General features: G+C 42.5%; 1 protein-coding gene across 1 annotated transcript in view; it reads left to right on the forward strand.

The window, feature by feature from the left end:
* Positions 1–22,023, forward strand: part of Dscam (DS cell adhesion molecule) — a 690,093-nt gene that overhangs the window by 490,258 nt on the left and 177,812 nt on the right. Inside the window, exon 13 of the mRNA XM_052159081.1 lies at positions 13,403–13,576. Coding sequence (XP_052015041.1) covers positions 13,403–13,576 — 174 coding nt within the window. The remainder of the gene's footprint in view (positions 1–13,402; positions 13,577–22,023) is intronic.

Raw genomic sequence — 22,023 nt, forward strand, 5'->3', positions numbered from 1 at the left:
CTTAGGAATACTCAAAGAAAGTCCACATGACTAGAAAGAAATTGCTTGACACAAGCACATGGTCTCTCACTTAACTCTAAAGCTCAAACCTTGCCTGTGCATACTACCCCTTGAAGTAGATTTTGCCTCGTAGCATTTTACTGTACCTTGTTGTTCTTGTCTTACTGCATCAAGGTCTGCTCAATATACATGGAGCTGTTAACATTTTACATTTATATCACACTGTTAACATTTTATCGTTGACAATACACATGGACAGTCACACTGTTGCAGTTTTATCATTGACAATACACATGGATGGTTACACTGTTGCCATTTTATCAACAACATGATGGCTCTTTCTCTCCAAACTGAGCTTTCAGTTTCCACCATTCTTTCTTCCATCTGCTTCCCATGTGCCCCCTAAAATGTAGACTGATCTATGCCTCTTCTCTCTAATCCAAAACCCTTCTGCTTATACATAAAGTGTCATTAGCTTTGAATTTTATTTTAGAAAAGGGAATGATGCAGGGATCTAAGAGAATAGACAAAAAAAACCTAACTCAGCACTGTTTGCGGTATTCCTGCCTATAAACCGTACAGTCTATGTGGGCAGGCCTGTTTCCTCTAGGGCAAAAGAGAATAAAGAGACCAGTGCAATGCTGATACTTAGAGCCAAGTGTGCCAACTCATGTTCATGGCCCCTGTACTCGGCTAGGCTGCAGCATGGAATTAGCCACAAGTCCAAGAGTGCCTGGTATGTTCTAGGAGAGCCTAGGTGCCAACACGAAACCCTGTCTCCAGGAGTGGGGGTAGAAAGTGGTGATCCATTGAGAAAATTCATAGAAAGTATTTGTTCCATGTCTGAGAGCAGTTACTCAGCACATACCACCTATCTATGATCACAGCCAGAGTTCATCTTTACTCTGTGGTTAGCCAGATGCTTAGCATCACTCATGAGCAAGCAAGCTCTTCCCACTGGCTTAAACCAGTACGTAACCTGTACCAGCAAGTGAACACAAGACTCTGATTTAGTCTGCTCTCTGTTAAACTGAGCCACCTGTTCTTGCTCCAGTGCCACTGTCAGAGCTGACACCCTAATGATGTCTCTGCCCAACCTCACTCATTTTCAAATACACTACTTGGCTTTTCGTTTCCTTCTACACAAATGATTTTATCAAAGAAATATCATTTCTGGACATTAATTCTGGAAAACTTGGGGACTGGTATGTTTCCAGGTTGGCTCAAAGACCAGTGAATTGTTAGGACAGAGAGACTTGGTATGGTGCTGTAGATGGCGTTTCCATTTCAGCACTGGCAATTGCACTCCCGTCCCCGTTATTTTTGATGGTGTGTGTGCAACAGCTATTGCCTACAGTTCGACCTCTTTCTCTCTGTTTTTCTGAGTAAGATGTCTTGCCAGCAATGGCCCTTGGCCCTGACTTTCTGTAGTGCTCTTATCTCCCAGCTCTTGATAAAGGAGAACGACCTTCATTTGAGCTCATTTCTCCTCTCCTCAGCACATGCACAGTGTTCAAACTGGGATGGCACCGTGATCTAGATGTGACCTGGCCCTCACAGGCTCATGTACTTGGTTTGCAGGGGTTGGCGCTGTATGGGGAAGATGTAAGAAGCAGGAAAGGAACCTTGCTGGAGGGAATCTGTCACTAGAGATAAGCTTTGAGAGCTTATGACCTGATCTTACTTTCTGCTCTCTCTCTACCTCCTGAGTATTGATAAAGTCAGCTTCCTGCTTCTACTTCTATGCCATCCTTCCCTAGTTTCATACTTTCCCGTCAAGGGTGGGCTTTGGCCTTCTGAAGTTGTGAGCTAAGATGAACCCTTTCTCCCTTGAGTTGTTCTTGTCAGGGACCCTCCCTTTCCTGACTGTTTCTCTAGAACTGAACTTCCTTCTCGTCCCTTCCCTTGTCCATCCGGTTCTTACAGCCAGTCGCCTGAGGTCTTAGTCTCTACAACCCTAGCTCTCCCTGGAAGATCCAGAATCTGCCCCCTCTTTAGTGCTGGAAGTTATGATTTTCTGTGTTTTCTACCTGCCCTGGACAAATTGTTGATGGTTACATGCACATTTCTAGACTCAAGAAATATGGCCCACCTAAGGCCCGACCACACCTTATGCCCCATAATCAGAAACCTGTTTTCCACTTCATGTCATCCCACCAGCAAGATGTCTCAAGAATCTAAACAGGAGAAAGTGTCATCTCTCTAAAACTCCAGTAGAAAAATAACTTGAAAACTCAATGTGAATCCTAACATACAGCAAAGGCCACCATGTGTGCTTGCCAAATAGGGGAAGCATGGACCTCATTAAACAATGAGTTCTTACAAAGGGCTATAAGCATAACACATAAGGGGGTACTTGGCATACTTAGCTCCTTCCACTAATGATAGAAAAGAGAGAAAGGAACTTGGCCAATATGACAGTCTTCTCCTTCCTGTCATGGATGGAGACTCGGTGCCACAGAAGCCAGGAACCATCAGCAGTTACATAGCCTGGTGAGGGTCCCAGCTCAGTCAGCTTCAGCCTCCAGACAGACTTCACCTCCTGTCTCCTCCCTATGCCTCCAGATTTCCTCCTCTTTGTTCTTTCTCCAGGAGTCTACAGAAGTCTCTAGGAGTCTTCATGTGGGCAGCCATACCAAATACAAATATTTGGAAAGCCTTTCATAGGAGTGTTGCTGTAGTTATGGTTTCTATTGCCTATAACTATAATGACACACCATGACCACAACAACTCTAGAAGGGAAGGGTTTCTTTGGCTTACACTTCCACATTGCTGTTCACAATCAGAGGAAGTCAGAACAGGAACTCAAACAGGGCAGGAGCTTAGAGGCAGGAGCTGATACAGAGGCCATGGAATGGTCCTGCTTATTGGCTTGCTCAACCTGATTTCTTATAGAACTCCAGACCACCAGCCTAGTGGTAGCCCCCCACACACAAAGGACTGGGTCATCTCCCATCAATCACTAACTAAGCAACTTACCTACAGGCTTGGCTACTGTCCATTCCCATGGAGGAATTTTCTTGAATGGGGTTTCTTCCTCTCAGATGATTTTACTTGGTGTCAAGTTGACATGAAGCTACCCAGCACAGTTGTAGTGCAGATCTAGGCCATTGGATCCAGATGCAGGGCTCCTCAGAGTGCCACTGCAAAGCATAGAGGGCACCTACTGTAGATCTAGCTACTTCCACTTCCTGCAGTGTCACAGGCCACATCAGCAAATGATGAATATGATTACCTCACAAGTAAATTTTGTGGTTGTTGAGTGCAGAGCCAGTGGTGAGTGTCAGGGATCAATTACTTCCTATTAGGTGCAAAATTACAACCATGTGCCAAACTGACACCCTACCTACAAAGCCAGAGGAAGCACAGACTGGCTCCAGGGAAGCATCATGATCTCCAGTGGATAGGTTTCTTCATAGAGAATAAATGGAATTAAGGGGTAGGGGATGATTGCAGTATCCAATGAGCATAATTTCACATTGGAAGAGAAAACTGCCTGGGTGCTCTTGCACTTAGTAGGTGGTACAGTGCTAGAGAGGAATTTACCTAGAGAATTGAGAGCATGGCACCTGAGGAAAGATAGAGGAGAGAAAGAAAGCAGTCCTGTAGTTACTGACAGAGATAGGTGCCTTGAGAAGCTGCAGAAGTGGTTTGCAGACAGTCCTAGGGGACCAATAATCTTGTGTCCAGAGTTTGCCGCATCCCCATGCACAGCCTGTGAACTAAATGGTGGCTTCTCCTTCCTTGCTCCTCCTGTCATTTTCAGTGCCCCTCATTCACAAGACAGAAACTAGCTAAGGTCCTGGTTTGCTTTCTGGTGTAATAAACACCATGACCCAAATCAACTTGGGGAGAAAGGAATAATTTCATCTTATACTTCTGTGTTACCTTCTATCACAGAGGGACCCTCGAAGCCTAGCAGCTCTCCTCAAGGAAATGGGACTTCTCTTCAAAATAAAAACCGCTCAATCTTTAAAACAAACAAACAAACAAGCAAACAAAAACATCCATTTCCACAAGGATGAAAGGAGCACACTCTGGTCCTAGGGGAGGAAAAAGAATAGCTTGTAATCTTCCACTGAGAACAGTTAAGGGAAGAGAGAGACCCCCTCCCCCATTGCACTGTGCTTCAATCCCCCCTCATCCGTCCCTCCACCCTGAAAGCTAGCTATGAACATGGTCTTTGAACAATCTATTCTGGAAATAATCTGTACGTATTTACATTCACATTTTTGCAATCTCGTTATCTTTGTCACATCTTAGATGTAAATATTTTCTATATAGAGATGTGAAGAGAATCAGCCATTTGTCTACAGACCCCGTTGGCTGGGTGAGAGACCACTGGGAGCTGGATCTTTCCAACTCTAAGCCAAGTGCATTCTCTATGATCAGCAGAACTTCAGAAAGGGAGACGAAACAGGTACCTGGTTTGCCACCTGCTTCCTGTGGCATTCTCCTAGGTGTGATTCTCATGACTTCAGCAGCTGGGCAGGCAGTGAGGCATAGCTTCCCAGAAAATAGAGAAGGTCTGTGTTACTGTCACGGTAATCCAGTCTGTGACTTATAAAATGCTTTGACATGTCATTTCTTGTGATGAAGTTGAAGTTTAGAACTGTCCCTACCCAAGCCCAGCTAGCCTCAGAAAGTTAGTGTCTCTTTGTTAACTGCTGCTGCCCAACATACTTTCCCTATACTAAGAGGGTTGCTGATTTGCAGACTACATGCACTGGCTTAAACTTTGTCCTTTGGAGTAATGATGACTCTGAGGGAGAGGGCTAAGAATTCAGTGAAGCCTAAGACCCTCCCAGCTGGTGAGTGAAGCTTGGCCCTTGTTTTTGTGGTCCCCTTGGTGAGTAGACTGGCTAACAGCAAGCTCTTGCTCCTTGTAGCAGGCCTGATAAGAGCCCTGCATGCTGTGTCCCTTCAACTTGGGCTCATTTTTTTCCCAATGAAGAAAAGATTTAACATTATTCAAATGCATTTAAGCATTATTTCCATTTTCATTAGACTTTTAAATAATGCACAGGCTCACATCCATCCAGATAGGAATTAGAAGATCATTCTTTGCCGCTGTTCAGTTGAGAGAGCATGGCAGTGCTGTAAATTTTACTTTTTAATTCTTTATAAACATCTCCATTACTTTGTTTTTCTAGTGAAAATTCTTTGAGGACAATAAAAAGTATGCACTGTTGATATAGACAATCTTCTGCCTTTCTCCGAGCCAATAAGAATTTCAGTAGATTTTCAGAATTTTTAAAACCAGGTCTTACATAGTTTATAAATTTCATACCTCTTTGAGATGTCTTAGTTTTTAGCCTGGTGTGTATGTTTGTTAATGTGTGTGTATGTGTTTGGTATATATATGTATATGAATATATGTCTGTGTATGTATATGTGTATGTATGTGTATGTCTGTCTCTGTGTGTCTCAATGTGTGAGTGTGTATATGTGTGTATATTGTGTATATGTGTATATGTGTGTGTTTGTGTATATGTGTGTGTATGTATGTGTGTATGTATGTATATGTATGTATATATGTACATGTATGAGCATGTGTGTATGTGTATGTCTGTATGTGTATGTGTACGTATGTGTACATATATGTATTGTGTATATGTCTATGTATATGTGTGTGTGCATATGTGTGTAGGTGTGTATATGTGTATATGTATATATGTATGTGTGTATGTGTGTATGTATATGTGTGTCTGTGTATCTATGTGTGTATGTCTGTGTGTGTATATGTGTATGTGTGTGTATGTGTGTAAATATATGTGTGTGTCTGTGTTTCTATGTGTCTATGTGTCTGTGTGTCTATGTATCTGTGCGTAGATGTGTGTGTATGTGTATATGTATGTATGTATGTATGTGTGTATGTGTATATATATGTATGTGTCTGTGTGTCTATGTGTCTGTGTGTTTCTATGTGTATGTATTTGTGTGTATGTGTGTGTATGCATGTATATGCATATGTATATATGGGTGTGTATGTGTGTGTGCACACAAACACACACTTGGGAAATTTTCTCCTTAGCTGAGTTTCTAGCTTATGTGCATTATGTTGGATGTAGCTCTTAGATTCACCAAAGTTGGAGTAAAACTTTAACAGTAGCCTTTAACAGATTTTCAAAACACGAACAAAGGTCAGTGAGATGGTTCAGCAGGTGAGAGTGCTTGCTGCTAATCCTGACATTCTGAGTTTGGTCCCTGGATTCTACATAGTACACAGAGAAAACACCCATAAGTTGCACTCTGACTTCCACACCCATGTAGTACCCATATACGCGCACGCACCCAACCCTTCCTGCTTTTTAAAGAGCTATTACTAATAGCCTGAGAGTCCTGTGCTGACATTGTGTGAGTGGGCACGAAGCCATTCAGTGTAACATAGCCAACCTACTAGCAACCACAGCCACAAAGAATGATGACCCTCCTTCCCCTGCAGCCATCAGCTGCTAGGAGCTGAGTGTGGGCCGTAGGTGCTACTTCACTCTCCATGCTGGACTTCCAGCAGCACTGAGCCTGTGCAGGTCTTGCACAGGTGACCACAGATGTGTATGTGCCTCTTCAACCTTGTCCTACTCAGAAGGCAGTGTTTCATGGTTCTCCTCCCCGACTTCATGGCTCCCCTTCCCACTTCATGGCTACCCTCCCCCACTTCATGGCTCCCCTTCCCACTTCATGGCTACCCTCCCCCCACTTCATGGCTCCCCTCCCTACTTCATGGTTCCCCTCCCCCACTTCATGGCTCCCCTCCCCTACTTCATGGTTCCCCTCCCCCACTTCATGGCTACCCTCCCCCACTTCATGGCTCCCCTCCCCACTTCATGGCTCCCCTCCCCCACTTCATGGCTCCCCTCCCCACTTCATGGCTACCCTCCCCCACTTCATGGCTCCCCTCCCCACTTCATGGTTCCCCTCCCCCACTTCAGGGCTCCCCTCCCCTACTTCATGGCTCCCTTCCTCCACTTCCAGCTCAGTGTTCTTGCATTCCTTCGTGTTTTTTGTTTGTTTGTTTGTTTGCTTGTTTGTTTGTTGAGACGGTGACCCTTTATGTAGTCCTGGCTGTCCTAGAGCTTGATATGTAGACCACACTGGACTTGACCTCACAGAGAACCTCCTGCCTCTACCTTCCAAGTACTGGGTTTAGAAGCATGCGCTGCTCATTCTCTTGTTTTTAAACAAGAAAATAAAAATCTTTGATACTTTTACAAAGGAATACATTCTCTATAAGTTATAAGTTACAAAACCAAATACTTTACAATACAATCTACTTTTATAAGAGAAAAAATTCACTTCCATGCATGAAAGAGAAACAATATTCACCACCAAGTTCTCATAATATTCACCATCAAACCCTTATTAAAAATAACAGGAATCAAAAATAAATTTTGTTAAATAAGAATGTAACTTTAAAAAAAACCTGAAGTACTTTGGAATGCTAAGAAGACCAAAGTATAGCAGAAAAGACATGAAGGGATTGCTTGCAAACAATAAGTTAAAATTGCTGAATAATTTATAAAAACCATGCTCAAAAATCATGTATGAGCAGAAATTAAAGAGATGCCTGTTAAAATAAGATGGTGTCACACTAACAAAGATCAGGAACTTTAATAATGCACATGTGTTCAAGTAAAACTGAAGTCAGCACTCACAGAAGTAAAAGCAGATCATTCTTTCATGAGCAGTGTAATGATGTACTCTCATACCCCTTTTGACTCAGAATGTCACCCAGCATGTAGCAATAAAGATTGCTCCACATCAAGGTCAAATAATCACCAGATGACTAAATGATAATAGCACAATTAAAATATCAACATAACAATCCTGTATGCCTACTATGTGCTGAGTTATATTTCAGGAGCATTCGTCATAAATTCCATCCCATGAAGGAACTCTTTTCACTGTCTCCCTCAAAGTGAGTGGCTGTAGTTCCTCATCCTCCCATAGGTATGGGTCAGGAGCAGGCGTAGCTGACTTCCCTAGATTCTAACAGCACCATTGAGTGTCAGCTGGGGTCAAGGTTATACTAAGAGCTTTCATGGTCCCTCATGTTTTGATTGGCAGGATATAATTTGTCACAGACTATTGGTTAGAGTTAGCCCTCTGTGCCTTCCTACCAGAGCCTTTCCATAAAACAGCTGATGCCCTGCAGGCTTGTGACATGTCAGTTCCCATTCAATAAAAAAGAAATGGGAGGGAGGAGGGATGAGAGGAGTGGGCTAGAAGTTAGCTGTCACTGTACTGGTAACTATTTGCCAGGCATTTGCCACGGCCCACCTTCTCTGTAACTGAACCATAAATTCATTTTGTGTAAAAACAGGGATGGATTTTTGTGTGTCTAGAAAATTTGAAGGGTGTTATCTCTCCAGATGGTAGGATTAGAATCACTCAGAGAAAACAGGGATGTTCCATTCATTTTTAACTGAATTACTACGAAGCACCATTCAGAGTTCTCGTGTTTAAAATCACTGTAGGTAAATTAGCAGATAGCTTTCATTAATTAGTGAAATGTGATAATTTCTTAAGGAAATTTGTCTGTCTAATTGAAGTTGCTAAACTTAGTGGCACTAAGTTATTCATTACTTTCAGGCCTTTTAAAAATGTAGTTGCAGCATCATTTATTATAATCACTTATGGTTTCTGTCTATTCTGTTGTCTTCTTGACCAATTCCTTTCCAAAGACCAACTTTTAGTTCTGTTGATGTTTTCTGGTGTTTTTTTGTTTCATCTCGTTGATTACTTCTGTCTTCCTTATGGTTTCTTTCCTTTACATTTGTGTGTGTGTGTGTGTGTGTGTGTGTGTGTGTGTGTGTCTGTCTCTCTCTCTCTCTCTTTCTCTCTCTCTCTGTATTTATTATTCTTGTAGTATCAAGTCTTAAACAAAATGCTTGGTTTCTGTTCTTTTTCCTTTCTAGTATTAATACAGCATTTAATACTGTACATGACCATAGAGGTATTGCTTTAAGCCACACACCACACATCTTAATAAAATTTTTATTATATTAAAATTCTCTCTAATCTTTCTAATAGTTTCATCTTTGACTTGTGAATTGTTAAGAAATACATTGTTAAGGGCAGGTATGGGGGGCTGTGGAGATGAGTGGGATTGGGTGCATGATGTGAAATTCACAACAAAGAGTTAACAAAAGAAACAAAGAAAAGAAAGAAAGAAATTCATTGTGCTGGGTGGTGGTCATCCACACCTATAATCCCAATCTCTGAGTTTGAGACCAACCTGATCTGAGAGGGAATTATTGGAAGTCAGGGCTACACAGAGAAACCCTGTCTTGAAAAACCAGAAGGAAGGAAGGAAAGAAGGAAGGAAGGAAGGAAGGAAGGAAGGAAGGAAGGAAGGAAGGAAGGAAGGAAGGAAGGAAGGAAGGAAGGAAAGGGAGGGAGGGAGGGAGGGAGGGAGGGAGGGAGGGAGAGAGAGAGAGAGAGAGAGAGAGAGAGAGAGAGAGAAAGAAAGAAAGAAAGAAAGAAAGAAAGAAAGAAAGAAAGAAAGAAAGAAAGAAAGAAAGAAAGAAAGAAAGAAAGAAAGAAAGAAAGAAAGAAAGAAAGAAAGAAAGAAAGAAAGAGGAAGGAAAGGAAAGGAAAGCCACATTGTTATTTTTCAAACCCTTGGGCATTTGGAACTTGTCCAGACATATTTCTCCCGCTGTGGTTTTTATCTTAAACTACTTACTGAGATCATTCCACAGTTCACAGTGCTTCTTCTTCTGATGACTGAATTTGCTCCAGTTGCTCTACCACACTATCAAAGGTTCAGCAGAATCTTTTCTCTGCAATTCAGGAGGCTGAGCATCTGGAGTCAGGCACCAACCAGCAAGTCAGATTCTGATGATGGCTTCCCCCTGGGAACTTACACTCCTGACTTTTTTGCTGTGGCTTCACATTGGACAAGCGTGTTCTCCAGGATCATTCTTACAAAGGCACTGATCCCATCCTTAAGGGCTCCACTCCTGAAACCTACAAATTTCCCTGAAAACCCTCCTGCAAATACCTCCCAACGGGCTTTCAAAAAATGTATCAGGCCTTACTCTCTTGCACGGATAAATCCTGAATCAGTTGCAACTTACCTGCCCTGCTATTGCTGAGTGTGGAGCTCTATAAGTGTTTTAAGTCAAATCGATAGATGGTGGTATTTAATTTTTCTGATTTAAAAATTACTTTTATAAAAATAAAACAAGTTGCTTTCTAGACACTTCTTTCTCCACCTTCTGAGACAATAATTACTCAGATTACACAATTATTTTTAACAGTCTCACCTGAGGCCATGATTTCCCCACTTTGTTCTTTTGGTTTTACTCCAGGTAAATTTTGCTGACCTAGTCATTTCCTCTTCTATGTCCAGTCTACTAATGAGCTTCATGAATATACTTTGCTCACACAAAATCTGCATTTTCTTTTCTCTTGCTTTGCTTCTTTTTAATAGTCTTAATATCTCATCTGAATCTTCCCTATCTGTTTATGCAAATTATTAAGCTATTATGAAGTCTCTGCCCAGTAGTTTCCTCTGCTCCTGATAGAGTTGTACTTCTATTCCTCTTTTTCTTTGCTTTATTGAAGGGCAAGTCATTTAGTTTTCTGGTAGATTCTGGTCCAAAGGGGAGACTGAAGTAGGTCACAGCTTTTTCTAGTCCTTTCCTTCCACCCTTTTTGTGCCTATGGCTCGTTCCTTCTGACATGTGCTAAAGGTAAATTATTTTACCAGCTCAGACCTCATTTTTAGGCCTTTTAATTCTTTGCAACTATGTTTACCTCATTGCCTGGGATTCACTCTAAGGAAGGCACAATTGTGATGCTGAGCAGGGCAAAGAGTTTTCTTTTCTGTCTTCCTTCATCCTTAGCAGAAGCAGAGCAGCTTTCAGTTGTGTGTGTATGTATGTATGTGTGAATGTGTGAGTATGTATGTGCTCCTGTATACATGTGTATATGTTTGTGTGTGAGTGTGTATATGCATATGTGTACATGTATATGTGTATATGAGTGTGTGTACATGTGCATATGTATATGCATGTGTGTATATGTATGTATACATGAATATGTGTGTGTATGTGCATATGTATACATGCACATATATGTGTATATGTGTGGAGTATGTATGTCTGTATTTTGGTAGCATGTTTTTATTTAAGTGAGCACAGCAAAAGCACATAATTCAATGACTCCATGGGTAGAAAGAGCAATTTATTGGGGGCAAGCTGCTAGGCTGCTTCAGAGGTTAGAAAACATCTGATTGTCAGTTTTGTTGGGGAGATAGCAGCAGGAGGCAGCATGGGAGCTAGAAAGGTCTAGGAGTTATTGTGGGGTTTTGATCTGTTGCAGGCTGTTTGGGATAATCAGGTACAGAAGCTCTTTGCTGGAGGTAGTTGACACAAAGGCTTTCCTGGCCTATGAGATTCCTGAGGAATGCTGAATTTAGATCTTTGTTTCTCTACTAGAAATCATTCTGCTTACCCAGTTAGAGTCCTGCCTGGGTTGTTCTTGGATTGTCATCTCAGAACATTATCAGCAGCACTGCCATCTGAGGGTCCACTTTGTTACTCAACATTTATGTATTTGCACATATGTGTGTGCACACACTAACATGTAGAGGCCAGAAGTCAAAGCTGAATATCTTCTAGAATTGTTCTCTACCCTATTGTCCCAGAGGGGTAGAGAGCTTCTTGAATATGGGACTGGTCAATCCAAAGCACTGGCTGTTCAGCCTGCCCCAGGGATCCTCCATTTCTATCTTTGCCTCTTCAGTTCCAGGATTACAAGAACAAACACCCTTGGACCTGACTGTGTGTGTAGGTGCTAGGAATCAATCAGGTCCCACACTTGCACAGCAAGCTTTTTCACCAAGTCATCTCAGTAGCCCCCTTTCAGCCTTTTAATTCAATTTTCTCCATGTCCTTTGAGGCAGTTCTATCTTGAAGGAAGTCACTCATGTTAGGATTCTGTTTGTTCTTACTCAGTGTGAAAAGTCTATCAGGAACAATATTCATTTTCATCATTTCTCTGGAGAGGTTCACACCCAGCTCTGAAGTCCCAGCAACAGAGATCCCAGAAGGACAACAATGTATGTAGTCTCAGGTGTTGTGGAAGATCCCCATGGATGAAGGATAGGCATAAAAGACCTGGTCAGCTCCAAGATGGTTCTGGGGCCAAAGAACCTGAAGCTCCATTGTGGAGTGTTTTTGACTCACACTGTGAGCTTCCTCTAGGAAAATCAGATCAAGTCTTGCACTGAATCTCCACCTAGTCCCTGGACTCTGAGGGTAGAGAAGAAGGGAAGGATAAAAGGAGGTCTGAATGGCCTGGGATATATCCTCCACATAACTCATGCTCCAGTCTAGGTGCTAGGTCATCCCAAGTCAGTGTCTACATCCAGCAGGGTCTTCTTCCTCTGCTCTATTAGTCCTAAGAGCCTTTCTTTTCTATAGAGTTTCATCCAGATGTTTCTTGTGAGTTATTCTACACCTATGGTCCTAGCATATCCACCTGCAAACACTCCTAGTAAGGAGTGTTTTAATACTGTCTTCACACAATGACATGAATTACATACTCATAGAGTCCAGTGATATTGACAATGCATTCTGGTTCTCCATAGTAACAGGCAAACTGAGAAGGAAGCTCTACAGTTTGTTGTAGCCTCTGATAGGCACAGGAAGTGAAGGCTGAAATGTCCTGTCCCCAGAGGATCATTCCCCTGTTCATATCTACTTTAAATCCAGGGAACAGAATGAACTTTGTTCACAAGATGAGCTGTGTCTACTCTGGGGTTGTTCTAACTATGATTTCTTTGAATAATTTATCAGCTGCTTAACACTCATCAAATTTGGCATTTTATGGAAGGAACTATGCATAACCACTCCTACCTTTTAATCTCATTCTCTGAAATAATGTCATTTTTAAGTAAGTATGGCTTTCTCCAAATAAGAATTTTAGTGTTAAAGAAAAATAAGGCATGGCATGGCGTGTCCCGAGAGTACCCATGTGAGATGCATCCAGTATCATCATAGCAGAAGGAACTTAATCTTGCATCCATGTTTTTATTCTCATTGTACCTCACTCTCTGGTTTCACTATCTTGAAACCAAATATCAAGTTAGAGAAGGAGGTTGAGTTTTGCTCACAGTTTGATATGATGTGGTTGGTGTAGACATGGTATGCTCCCTGTAGCTGTCACTCTGTCTGGCCTTTGTCCCCTGTGTTCAGTCTAGGACCCTAGTCATAGTATGACAGTGCTATACACGTAGCCCTTCCCTTTTCATCTAAAGCTCTCTGGATGCTTCACAGACACTCCCAGAGGGAAACCTTAGGTGTTTCTGAACATCTAGTCACATGTCCAGTAAAGATGAATCATCACTCCTCAGCATCATGGTTCCTTTCTGTGATTCTCTCCTCCCAGGTGCTGGGGTGCCCCAGTTCCAACCAATTGCCTTGAATGGCCGAATCCAGGTCCTGAGTAATGGCTCACTCTTGATCAAGCATGTTGTAGAAGAAGACAGTGGCTACTACCTCTGCAAGGTCAGCAACGATGTGGGCGCAGACGTCAGCAAGTCCATGTACCTCACGGTGAAAAGTAAGGATGAAGAATGCTTTGTTTTACCTGTGAAGGTCTTTGGGGGCTGAGGTCTTCAGTTGGTGCAATGCATACCTGTCTCAGAACAAAAGAAAACAAGTTTGGATGTAGCTGATGTCTCCAGGTTTTAGCATTGGAAATATTTTTTTTAAAAAATGGGAAATGGCTAATCAATTATCAGCAGCTAGCTGGGGCCCTCCCACACCCTGGGTGTAGAAAAGCATTGTTCTCATAAGCTGGTTCCCTAGGTTTCTAGCCTCAGGTTCTGACACCCTAATGGATCAGTGGGCCTTGGTGCCCTTTCTTCCATGCACCAATCTCACTGTGGAAGAGTCCAGTGCACGGCCTGAAGACATTCTTATGAAAGCCTGTTTCACATATTTCACTGAAAACTGGCTCAGTCATAGATTTTCTTTATAAAGTAGTCATTAGTAAAGGTACTTGGTGCCAAGACTGACGACCTGAGTTCAATCCCCAGAACCCACATGATGGAAGGAGAAGATTGAAGATCAACTCCTGCAAGCTGTCCTCTGACTTCCACATACATGCCATGGTACATGTACACCTCAATCCCCATGCTTACCCTTCAACTGCACCCCAGTAAAATAAATGTAAAATATGTAGAGGTAGCAACTGGATACCTCATTCCCAACACTAGACTAGCTATAACATGAGTGCCATGCGGGTCTGTGCTGTTGACCAGTGGGTAGGAGAAGGCTCTTCACTGCAAAGTCTTTTTTACACATTGGTCACTGAACACTCAAGAATACAGAGTGGATCATGTTTCCCTGAGAAATGCTTGTTAACAAATGCTTATATAACTATATATGGTCTATGTACATTTATGACTAGTTTCCTAAAATAGACGCTTTGATTTCCTCCTAACAATAAGGCTTTGTTCAGACTTCCTCTGCCTTACAGAAATTTAAGGTTGTTACTGATACTTAAGAAGCCACATCTACTTAAGAGGACTATCTTTTTAAACTGTGTGTGTGTGTGTGTGTGTGTGTGTGTGTGTGTGTGTGTGTAATTCGAAACTTGTCATATGGATCAGTACCTATCCTATGCACTCAGAATTTCTTTTAGTTCATTATTCTGTCAGAAAAAAAAATAAGAATATCAAGCTATTTGCTAAGCTTTGAGTGGAAAAGCATATTGCAATTCTGAGATGGAGTTGCTTTGGAATATGGTTTGTATACATCTAATGCATAATCTTTGAACTTCCTGATTCTATATTCTAGAGGAAGTCCTGTCAAAGAACCTAAAGACAAACTGTGAAATCAGCAAATTTTAAATTGGTATTTTTTTTAAAAAAAAATCTAAGTTTCTGAACTACTCAGGTAACTAAGATCCAGAAGCCATATTGACACCAGTTTGCCTTTGCCCCATGAAAATAATATGTTTGTTAGATATTTTGTTAACTCATAACATCATTTTTCTGTTCTAAAAATATCTATCAAGACTTAGCAGCACAAGATCTTCTGGAGTGCATAGGATCAGTTGGTCATGGGTTTGCCCTTGTGGATGAAATATCTGTGCTTTAGACAGGGTAGTAATACAGAAGAGGACAGAGTGACTGGCTTTATGAGGTAGTGTATGAGTATGTGCCATGTTTATGCAGATGGAGGGAGAGACAGAACTTCAACTTCATAAAAGACTTTCAAGAAAAAGGGTAAATGTAAAACATAGAAATTGCAGATTTCTACCCCCCACATCATCTCCTCCTTCTACAGCCATGTGGTACGTGCTGGTAGCAAAAGTCAAGGACAGAAGGATGGTGTCTGCCCTTCTTGAGCTCCTCCCTCTGAGGGCAGTGGATATCTCTGTATAACCCCTGAGCAGCAACTAGCACGGGTCACAGCAGAACAGAAATCAGTGTTGGTCATAGGCTAAGGCATACTTGCAAATTTCTGTGGGATCAGTGATTTCTATGCACCATCTGGGTTCCCAAAGTTCCTATGTTCAAATCTTAATCCTCACTAGGGTGGTGTTAGAAGACAAGGCTTTGCAAGGTGAGCAAGTATGAGTGTAGCTCCTAATCATTCAATTTGGTCAGCCTCCACAGCAGAAGAAAGCCCTCCCTAGAACCCAGTCCAACCAGACCTTGATCTGAGATTTGCAGCCTACAGACAGTGGGGAATAATTGTCTGTTGTTTACAAGTCTCCTAGTTCATGGCATAGAAGCTGGAGCTGACTAAGTCATTATAGAGCTATGGAGTACAGTCCTGCTACACTGAAGTTGGATGTTAAAGAATGGGAGTCTGAGACACAGAGGTTTTGAGGCTAGGGAAGGGCACCACAGGGAAAAAGGAAAGGAAGGGAAATGATGCACACAATTCACAAACCAAAGCAAGAAGGATTTCCATGTGATTCACCTGGGGAAGGTGGGAGACAGAGATTGGCTATAATCATGCTATGAAGTGTTTCTTAGAACCAGCCAAGTCCTGGGGTCTCTGAAACCATATAATTAGTGTGTTGTAAAGCAACATGATCATGGGCTGTAGAGATAAAGAAAACACATGATTCCTTAGGAAAGGAGTTTTCAGGAAACTATTCTGGAAGAGGAAATGTAAATGGCATAGCACAGGAAGAGGGAAAAGGAGTGAGGACTTCCAGCTTCACAGGGAGGCATTTACATGGTTCCAATACCCTAGGAAAAAGCTCCAGACACTTTTTCAGCCTCTTCTGCCCTTGAGGAAGAAGCCAAGTGTCCAGAGACTTTCAAACAACAGAAAAATGAATACAAAGGAGATTGCATGGCTGCAAACGAACCTTTCAAGGGCACTCAGTTTTATTTCCATCATTTTAATTGATGTGTAACCATCATACCAAGTGACAGGCTTCATTGTGACAGTTAATTCATATGTAGCATGTGCCTTAACCACATTCCATACCTATTAATCTATCCTATCCTCCCAGCCACCAGCTCCCTTCCCCTTCTCAACAATCCAAGCAGTCTGATTTAACGTGTGTGTGTGTGTGTGTGTGTGTGTGTGTGTGTGTGTGTGTGTGTGTTTGTATTGCATGTCCTTCATTCAGCTCTTGATGGACCCCAAGGTTGGGCCCATAGCTGGGATGTAGTAACTGCAACAAACATGGGCAACAGGTATCTCATGGTATGTTAGCTCATATTCCTTGGGGCATACTCCCAGGAGAGGTACAGCTGGGTTATTCAAGCATTCCGTTCCTAGTTTTTGGAATGACCACCTCACTGATCTCCGTACTGGTTACACATATTTTCACTCCCACCAACCTTTCCCACAGCTCCTCACCAGCACTTGTTGTCATTGGTTTTCGTGAAGCAAGCTGTTCTGTCTAGGGTAAGATAAAAATCAATCTCAATGTAGTTCTCGTTGGCTTTTCCCTGATGGCCGGGGAAATATTCTTTGTGCATTTGTTACTAGTTTTTCACGTATTTTTTTCCTGCAAAAAATAATTGTCTACTTATTTGATAATTTATTGATTAGATAATTGGGGGATGATTGTTTTTTGGAGTTCTAGTTAGTTGGCCTTATTATATAGGGGCTGCACATATTTTTAAACACCTCATGAGAGAGCTTGTCACTTCCTTGGGTAATGTGAGGGGATAGAGGTGGCTGATTAGAGACAAATGCTGGGCTCCCAGAACAGTGCTGAAGTCAAGCTCCAAACACATTTGCAAAACATATACTTGCTACTGAGGGATATTAGGATTATGGCAGGAAACTGGGGGTAAGCACTGACTCATATTCTGTCCAGTTTGCTTATTGCTTTTAGAGTCTCATGTCAGAGAAGAGGGCATATTAGCAACAAATACATCCACAACAGCCATCTTTTGTTTAAAATCAGGCACAAGGTGCTGCTGGCAGATAGTAGTCAGACAGTAGGGAACTGTCAGGAAAAGCCATCAACAGGATGGAAGATTGATCTGTGCAAAGTCTTCCAACTCAGCTGGTATTCCTGCTGCTGCATCTATACTGCCATCTCAGTTCTAATTTATTGTACCAAAAATCCTCCCAGGAAAGGGCATCAAACACTAGAGGAGCGTTGGTGGCAAAGACAGAAACAGCAGGCCCTGCTTCTGATCAAGCCTGGGCTCTGGTCTACACTACCTCTAACCCCCATGGCCAGAATATGCAAAAAGCAAGCCAGACCACACCTCTTCTACTATATCAGAGGATGTTTTTAGTCTTAGGAACATGATAATTTTTCTAAGAAAATAATTCCCCAAATTACTAGGCTCTCAAATGGAAGTCATTCCTAATGTTTACCTCAGGTGCCAAAATTGCACTCACCCCCACTCCCCTCCAGAGCCCTGCAGCTGCTGTATCTGCTGAGGAACACTGATTGCAAACGTGCACGCTGAGCGTGCAGCTCTTTCTTTGTTTGCCGCTCTGCTTCAATCCCTTCTGATCCCCTCATGCAGCATAAAAGAGCATCACTTATCAAACAGAGATAGGAGCGTCCCTGGAGAGACAGTTACTCTTGGAATCTGATGAGGCCTGGAGCCCTAGAACAACCCACAGGCCACAGTATAGCCTGACCTGCCACCTCCCTCCCCCATGTTCAGCCAGGACAGAACTGTAATGCCAGAGTGTTTGCTGCCCCCCCCCCCTTTAATTTCCTGCCACTATAACAAAAATCTGGCCAGAAGCAACTTTTGGGAGAGGGAAGGGTTTATTTGGCTTATACGTCCCAGTCATACTGGGGAATCAGGGCAAGAACTGAAACAGAAGCAGAGGTAGGGACCATGAAGGGTTGTTGCTTGCTCAGTTTACTTTCTGTGTGTAAGCCAGGACCTCATTCCCAGGAGTGGCACTGCCCACAATAGGCTAGGCCCTCTCACATTAACCATTGTCTTAGTGTGTCTATTCCTACACAAACATCATGACCAAGAAGCAAGTTGGGGAGGAAAGGGTTTATTGAGCTTACACTTCCACATTGCAGTTCATCACTAAAGGAAGTCAGGACTGGAACTCAAGCAGGTCAGGAAGCAGGAGCTGATGCAGAGGCCATGGAGGGCTGTTTCTTACTGGCTTGCTTCCCCTGGCTTGCTTAGCCTGCTCTCTTATAGAACCCAAGAGCACCAGCCCAGAGGTGGTACCACCCACAAGGGGCCCTTCCCACTTGATCACTAATAGAGAAATTGCCCCACAGCTGGATTTCATGGAGGCACTTCCCCAAATGAAGCTCCTTTCTTTGTGATAACTCCAGCCTGTGTCAAGTTGACACACAAAACTAGCCAGTACAACCATCAATTTAAAATTATACCATAGGCTTGCCTACAGGCCAATCTTAGAGTGGCATTTTCTTAATTGGGGTCCTTTCTTCCCAGATGACCCAGCCTGTGACAAGCTGACAAGATTAGCACTTATGTATTCCTGGGTGTGTACATCTGTGTTCAGATGAGGTCTCTCGACTTCCACCCAACAGACCTTGGGGTCTTGACAATTCTCAGTCCCACTTTCTGAGGTCCACCGTGCCTTCAAGGGCATGCTAGACTAGAAATAAGTTAACCCATTCATTTCTCTTTTTCCTGTAGATACTCATCCGTTCTCATTACTTCATTACTGCTAATAGGACCCTCAGATCTTCACCATGGAGCAAATATGAGACAGGTGTCCCTGTTTACATTAGTATATGTAATAAGAATATTCTAGCAAGAAGAGTTGTCCAGCTCTGTAAATATGCAAAGCCCACTGCATTGTGTGATATAAAATCATGGACATTGTCTTATATAAATTTCACTTCAGTAAAGCTATTTTTTTATATAATTTCCAGGACAGTTACAGTTAGCAGGTTCTAATATGGATTGTAACAGTTCTTAATAGTTTGAGGTCTACAGTTAAATTATCTGGTTTGACTACCCGGTTCTGCCTATAAGAAACTTGTGTGGACTTGGGTGATAACACCCTCAAAACCTCCATGCGATTCATCTGTAAGATGGGAATAATTGCCGGTACATTCAGGAGTTATGATCACATGATCTGGCAGGAGAGGGTCAGAGAACAATGGCTGGCCCTTCATTGGTGGAAGTTGATGCATTCATAACCAGGCATTCATGTGGACTTTTAAAAAAGTATTATTAGTGTGTGTGTGCATGATGGGAGATGAGGAGGGTTCTATATGTTATGGTCCATGTAGAAGGCAGAAGACAAGGTTGTGGAGATGGTTCTCTCCATCCATCGTATGTGGGTCCTGGTGACCCAGCTCAGGTCTCAGAGTTTGCACATGACCAGTGCCTTTAGCCACTGAGCTGACTCTGCAGACTTCTTGATTTTTTTTTTAATTTCCGCATCAGAATCATGTTGTCTTAAATACTTGCATTTTTATGTTTAAACCACGCTGGGGTGTGCTGTCTTTCACCTTTGCTCTTCACTAATGTTCTTCCCTTTAAGGTTATCTGAAATTGACACCAAGCATTAACCCTCCCTCCCCTTTTCTCTAGCATTCTTGAAGTCCCCTAAGAGCTAGTTTTCTCAGTCTGAAGCTTAGATATTTTTCATTGATTTTCTCAGAGTTAATGTTATTCCATTTGAAAATGATATTGTGCTTCTCCCTCTTATTTGTGTAACTGAAATGGTTTTAAAGAAGGCCCTTGCATAATTGTGTCTAAATACATACAATAATGTGAATACCATCAAGCAAGACATACATGTGCCCAAGCAGCTGCCTTCTGGCTGTCCTGAGTGGCTGGTGCTGGTTTGCCCACGTGGTGTTAGCCTGGCGGCCATTCTCCTGTCCTGAGGTTGAATATTTCAGCAGATTGTGCTGGTAGAAGAAAAGAACTTGTTTGATGCTGGTGTTGTGGCTTGTTTGCTTTCTTTGAAAGAGCAGGAATGTCCAAAATGTCCAAATGGTTTCCTAGCAGGCTCCTGGATGCCAGGGTCTTCTACATTCTTGCTTCTTTCAATCTTTACAATTACTTTTTTTTTAAAATGTGAGCTTAGTTCATCCTAGAAAGAATGATTTTACTTATACCTGAAATAGGCCAGTTCTGTAACCATGTCACCCTCAAAGGCCACTGAGCCAGTTTTATTCTGTAAATTCAGCTGAAAAAGGCCGTCTAATCATCTGCTCTGTGGTGGGCCTTGTGATCCCAATGCACTCCTGCAAAGGTGAACTTGGAGAACTGCCTCCCATAATTCATTCAGAGTTGAGTACAGACTCAGGCCATGACTCTCTCTTCTCCCTTGAGGACACCCAGGTGTGACCCTCTGTAGGAATAATCAGGAATGCCTGTTAGGACACATCCAAAGTCAGCATCCCCAGAGTACATTTGTTGATGAGCTTTTGTAATGCAGGGCAAGTCATGGTGCAGTGTCGGAGGCCACCAGGGCAGGAACCAGCCATCTGCTCTTTGTAGTTCAGACATGGCTGAGCAGAGTGGGAGAGGCAGGGGCGGGGATAGTAGAACTCTGCATACACAGTTTCTTCCCTGTTTGTTCATCCGCATTCCCACTATGTTGAACCAGTGAATTTCAGAATACAAGGTGAGGTCCACCTGTTTGTCTTGCCACTCAGCTTTTGATGTTAAAGTCAACAATAGTAGAGAATAGCCCATATACCTACAGGCTAAGAATTTTGCATTATAAAGCTGATGAGTGGGTTGTTTCTACATGATCATTACATTATATTAAAAACCCGAGGAGCTACCTGAGGTTTTACAGAGGAGACATTCATCTACACTGTGGTGACAGCTAAAAGGTGAAAGGTACTCAGTGATTCTAATTTTCATCTCTGAATCATTAGTCTATTTTGTGTTCCATAATGAAACGCTCAATGCCTAGCTGCTTATAAGCCTAGTCATGTCTTGGTTTTGGAAGTTGAAAGTCCAAACACTAAGGTGATGGCTGTGATTATGAGTCCCAAACTTCATCACACCATGGCAGATGTCATTGTAATGGGAACACATCTGCGATAGGAGCACATCTGAAAGGGAGTCATCATTATGTCATCATGGTGGGAGCACATCTATGATAGGAGTACATCTGAAAGGGAGAGTCTTCACTATGTCATTGTGGTGGGAGCACATCTATGATGGGAGCACATCTGAAAGGGAGAGTCTTCACTATGTCATTGTGGTGGGAGCACATCTATGATGGGAGCACATCTGAAAGGGAGAGTCTTTACTGTGTCATTGTGGTGGGAGCACATCTATGGTGGGAAGACATAATGGGAGCATATCTATGGTGGGAGCACACCCCAAAGAGAGAGTCATCACTTTGTCATTGTGGTGGGAGCACATCTATGATGGGAGCACATCTGAAAGGGAGAGTCATCATTATATCATCATGGTAGGAGAACATCTATGGTGGGAGCAGATCTGAAAGGGAGAATCATCATTATGTCACCATAGTGGGGGGATATCTGGAAGGGATACTCTTCACTCAACAGGAGATGGATGGTTTCTCTTAATTATCTTCCTGTATACGTGCACACATCTTCATCTCAGTCTTTATGCTAGG

Source organism: Apodemus sylvaticus, chromosome 15 (assembly GCF_947179515.1).
Source record: "Apodemus sylvaticus chromosome 15, mApoSyl1.1, whole genome shotgun sequence".
Taxonomy (NCBI): domain Eukaryota; kingdom Metazoa; phylum Chordata; class Mammalia; order Rodentia; family Muridae; genus Apodemus; species Apodemus sylvaticus.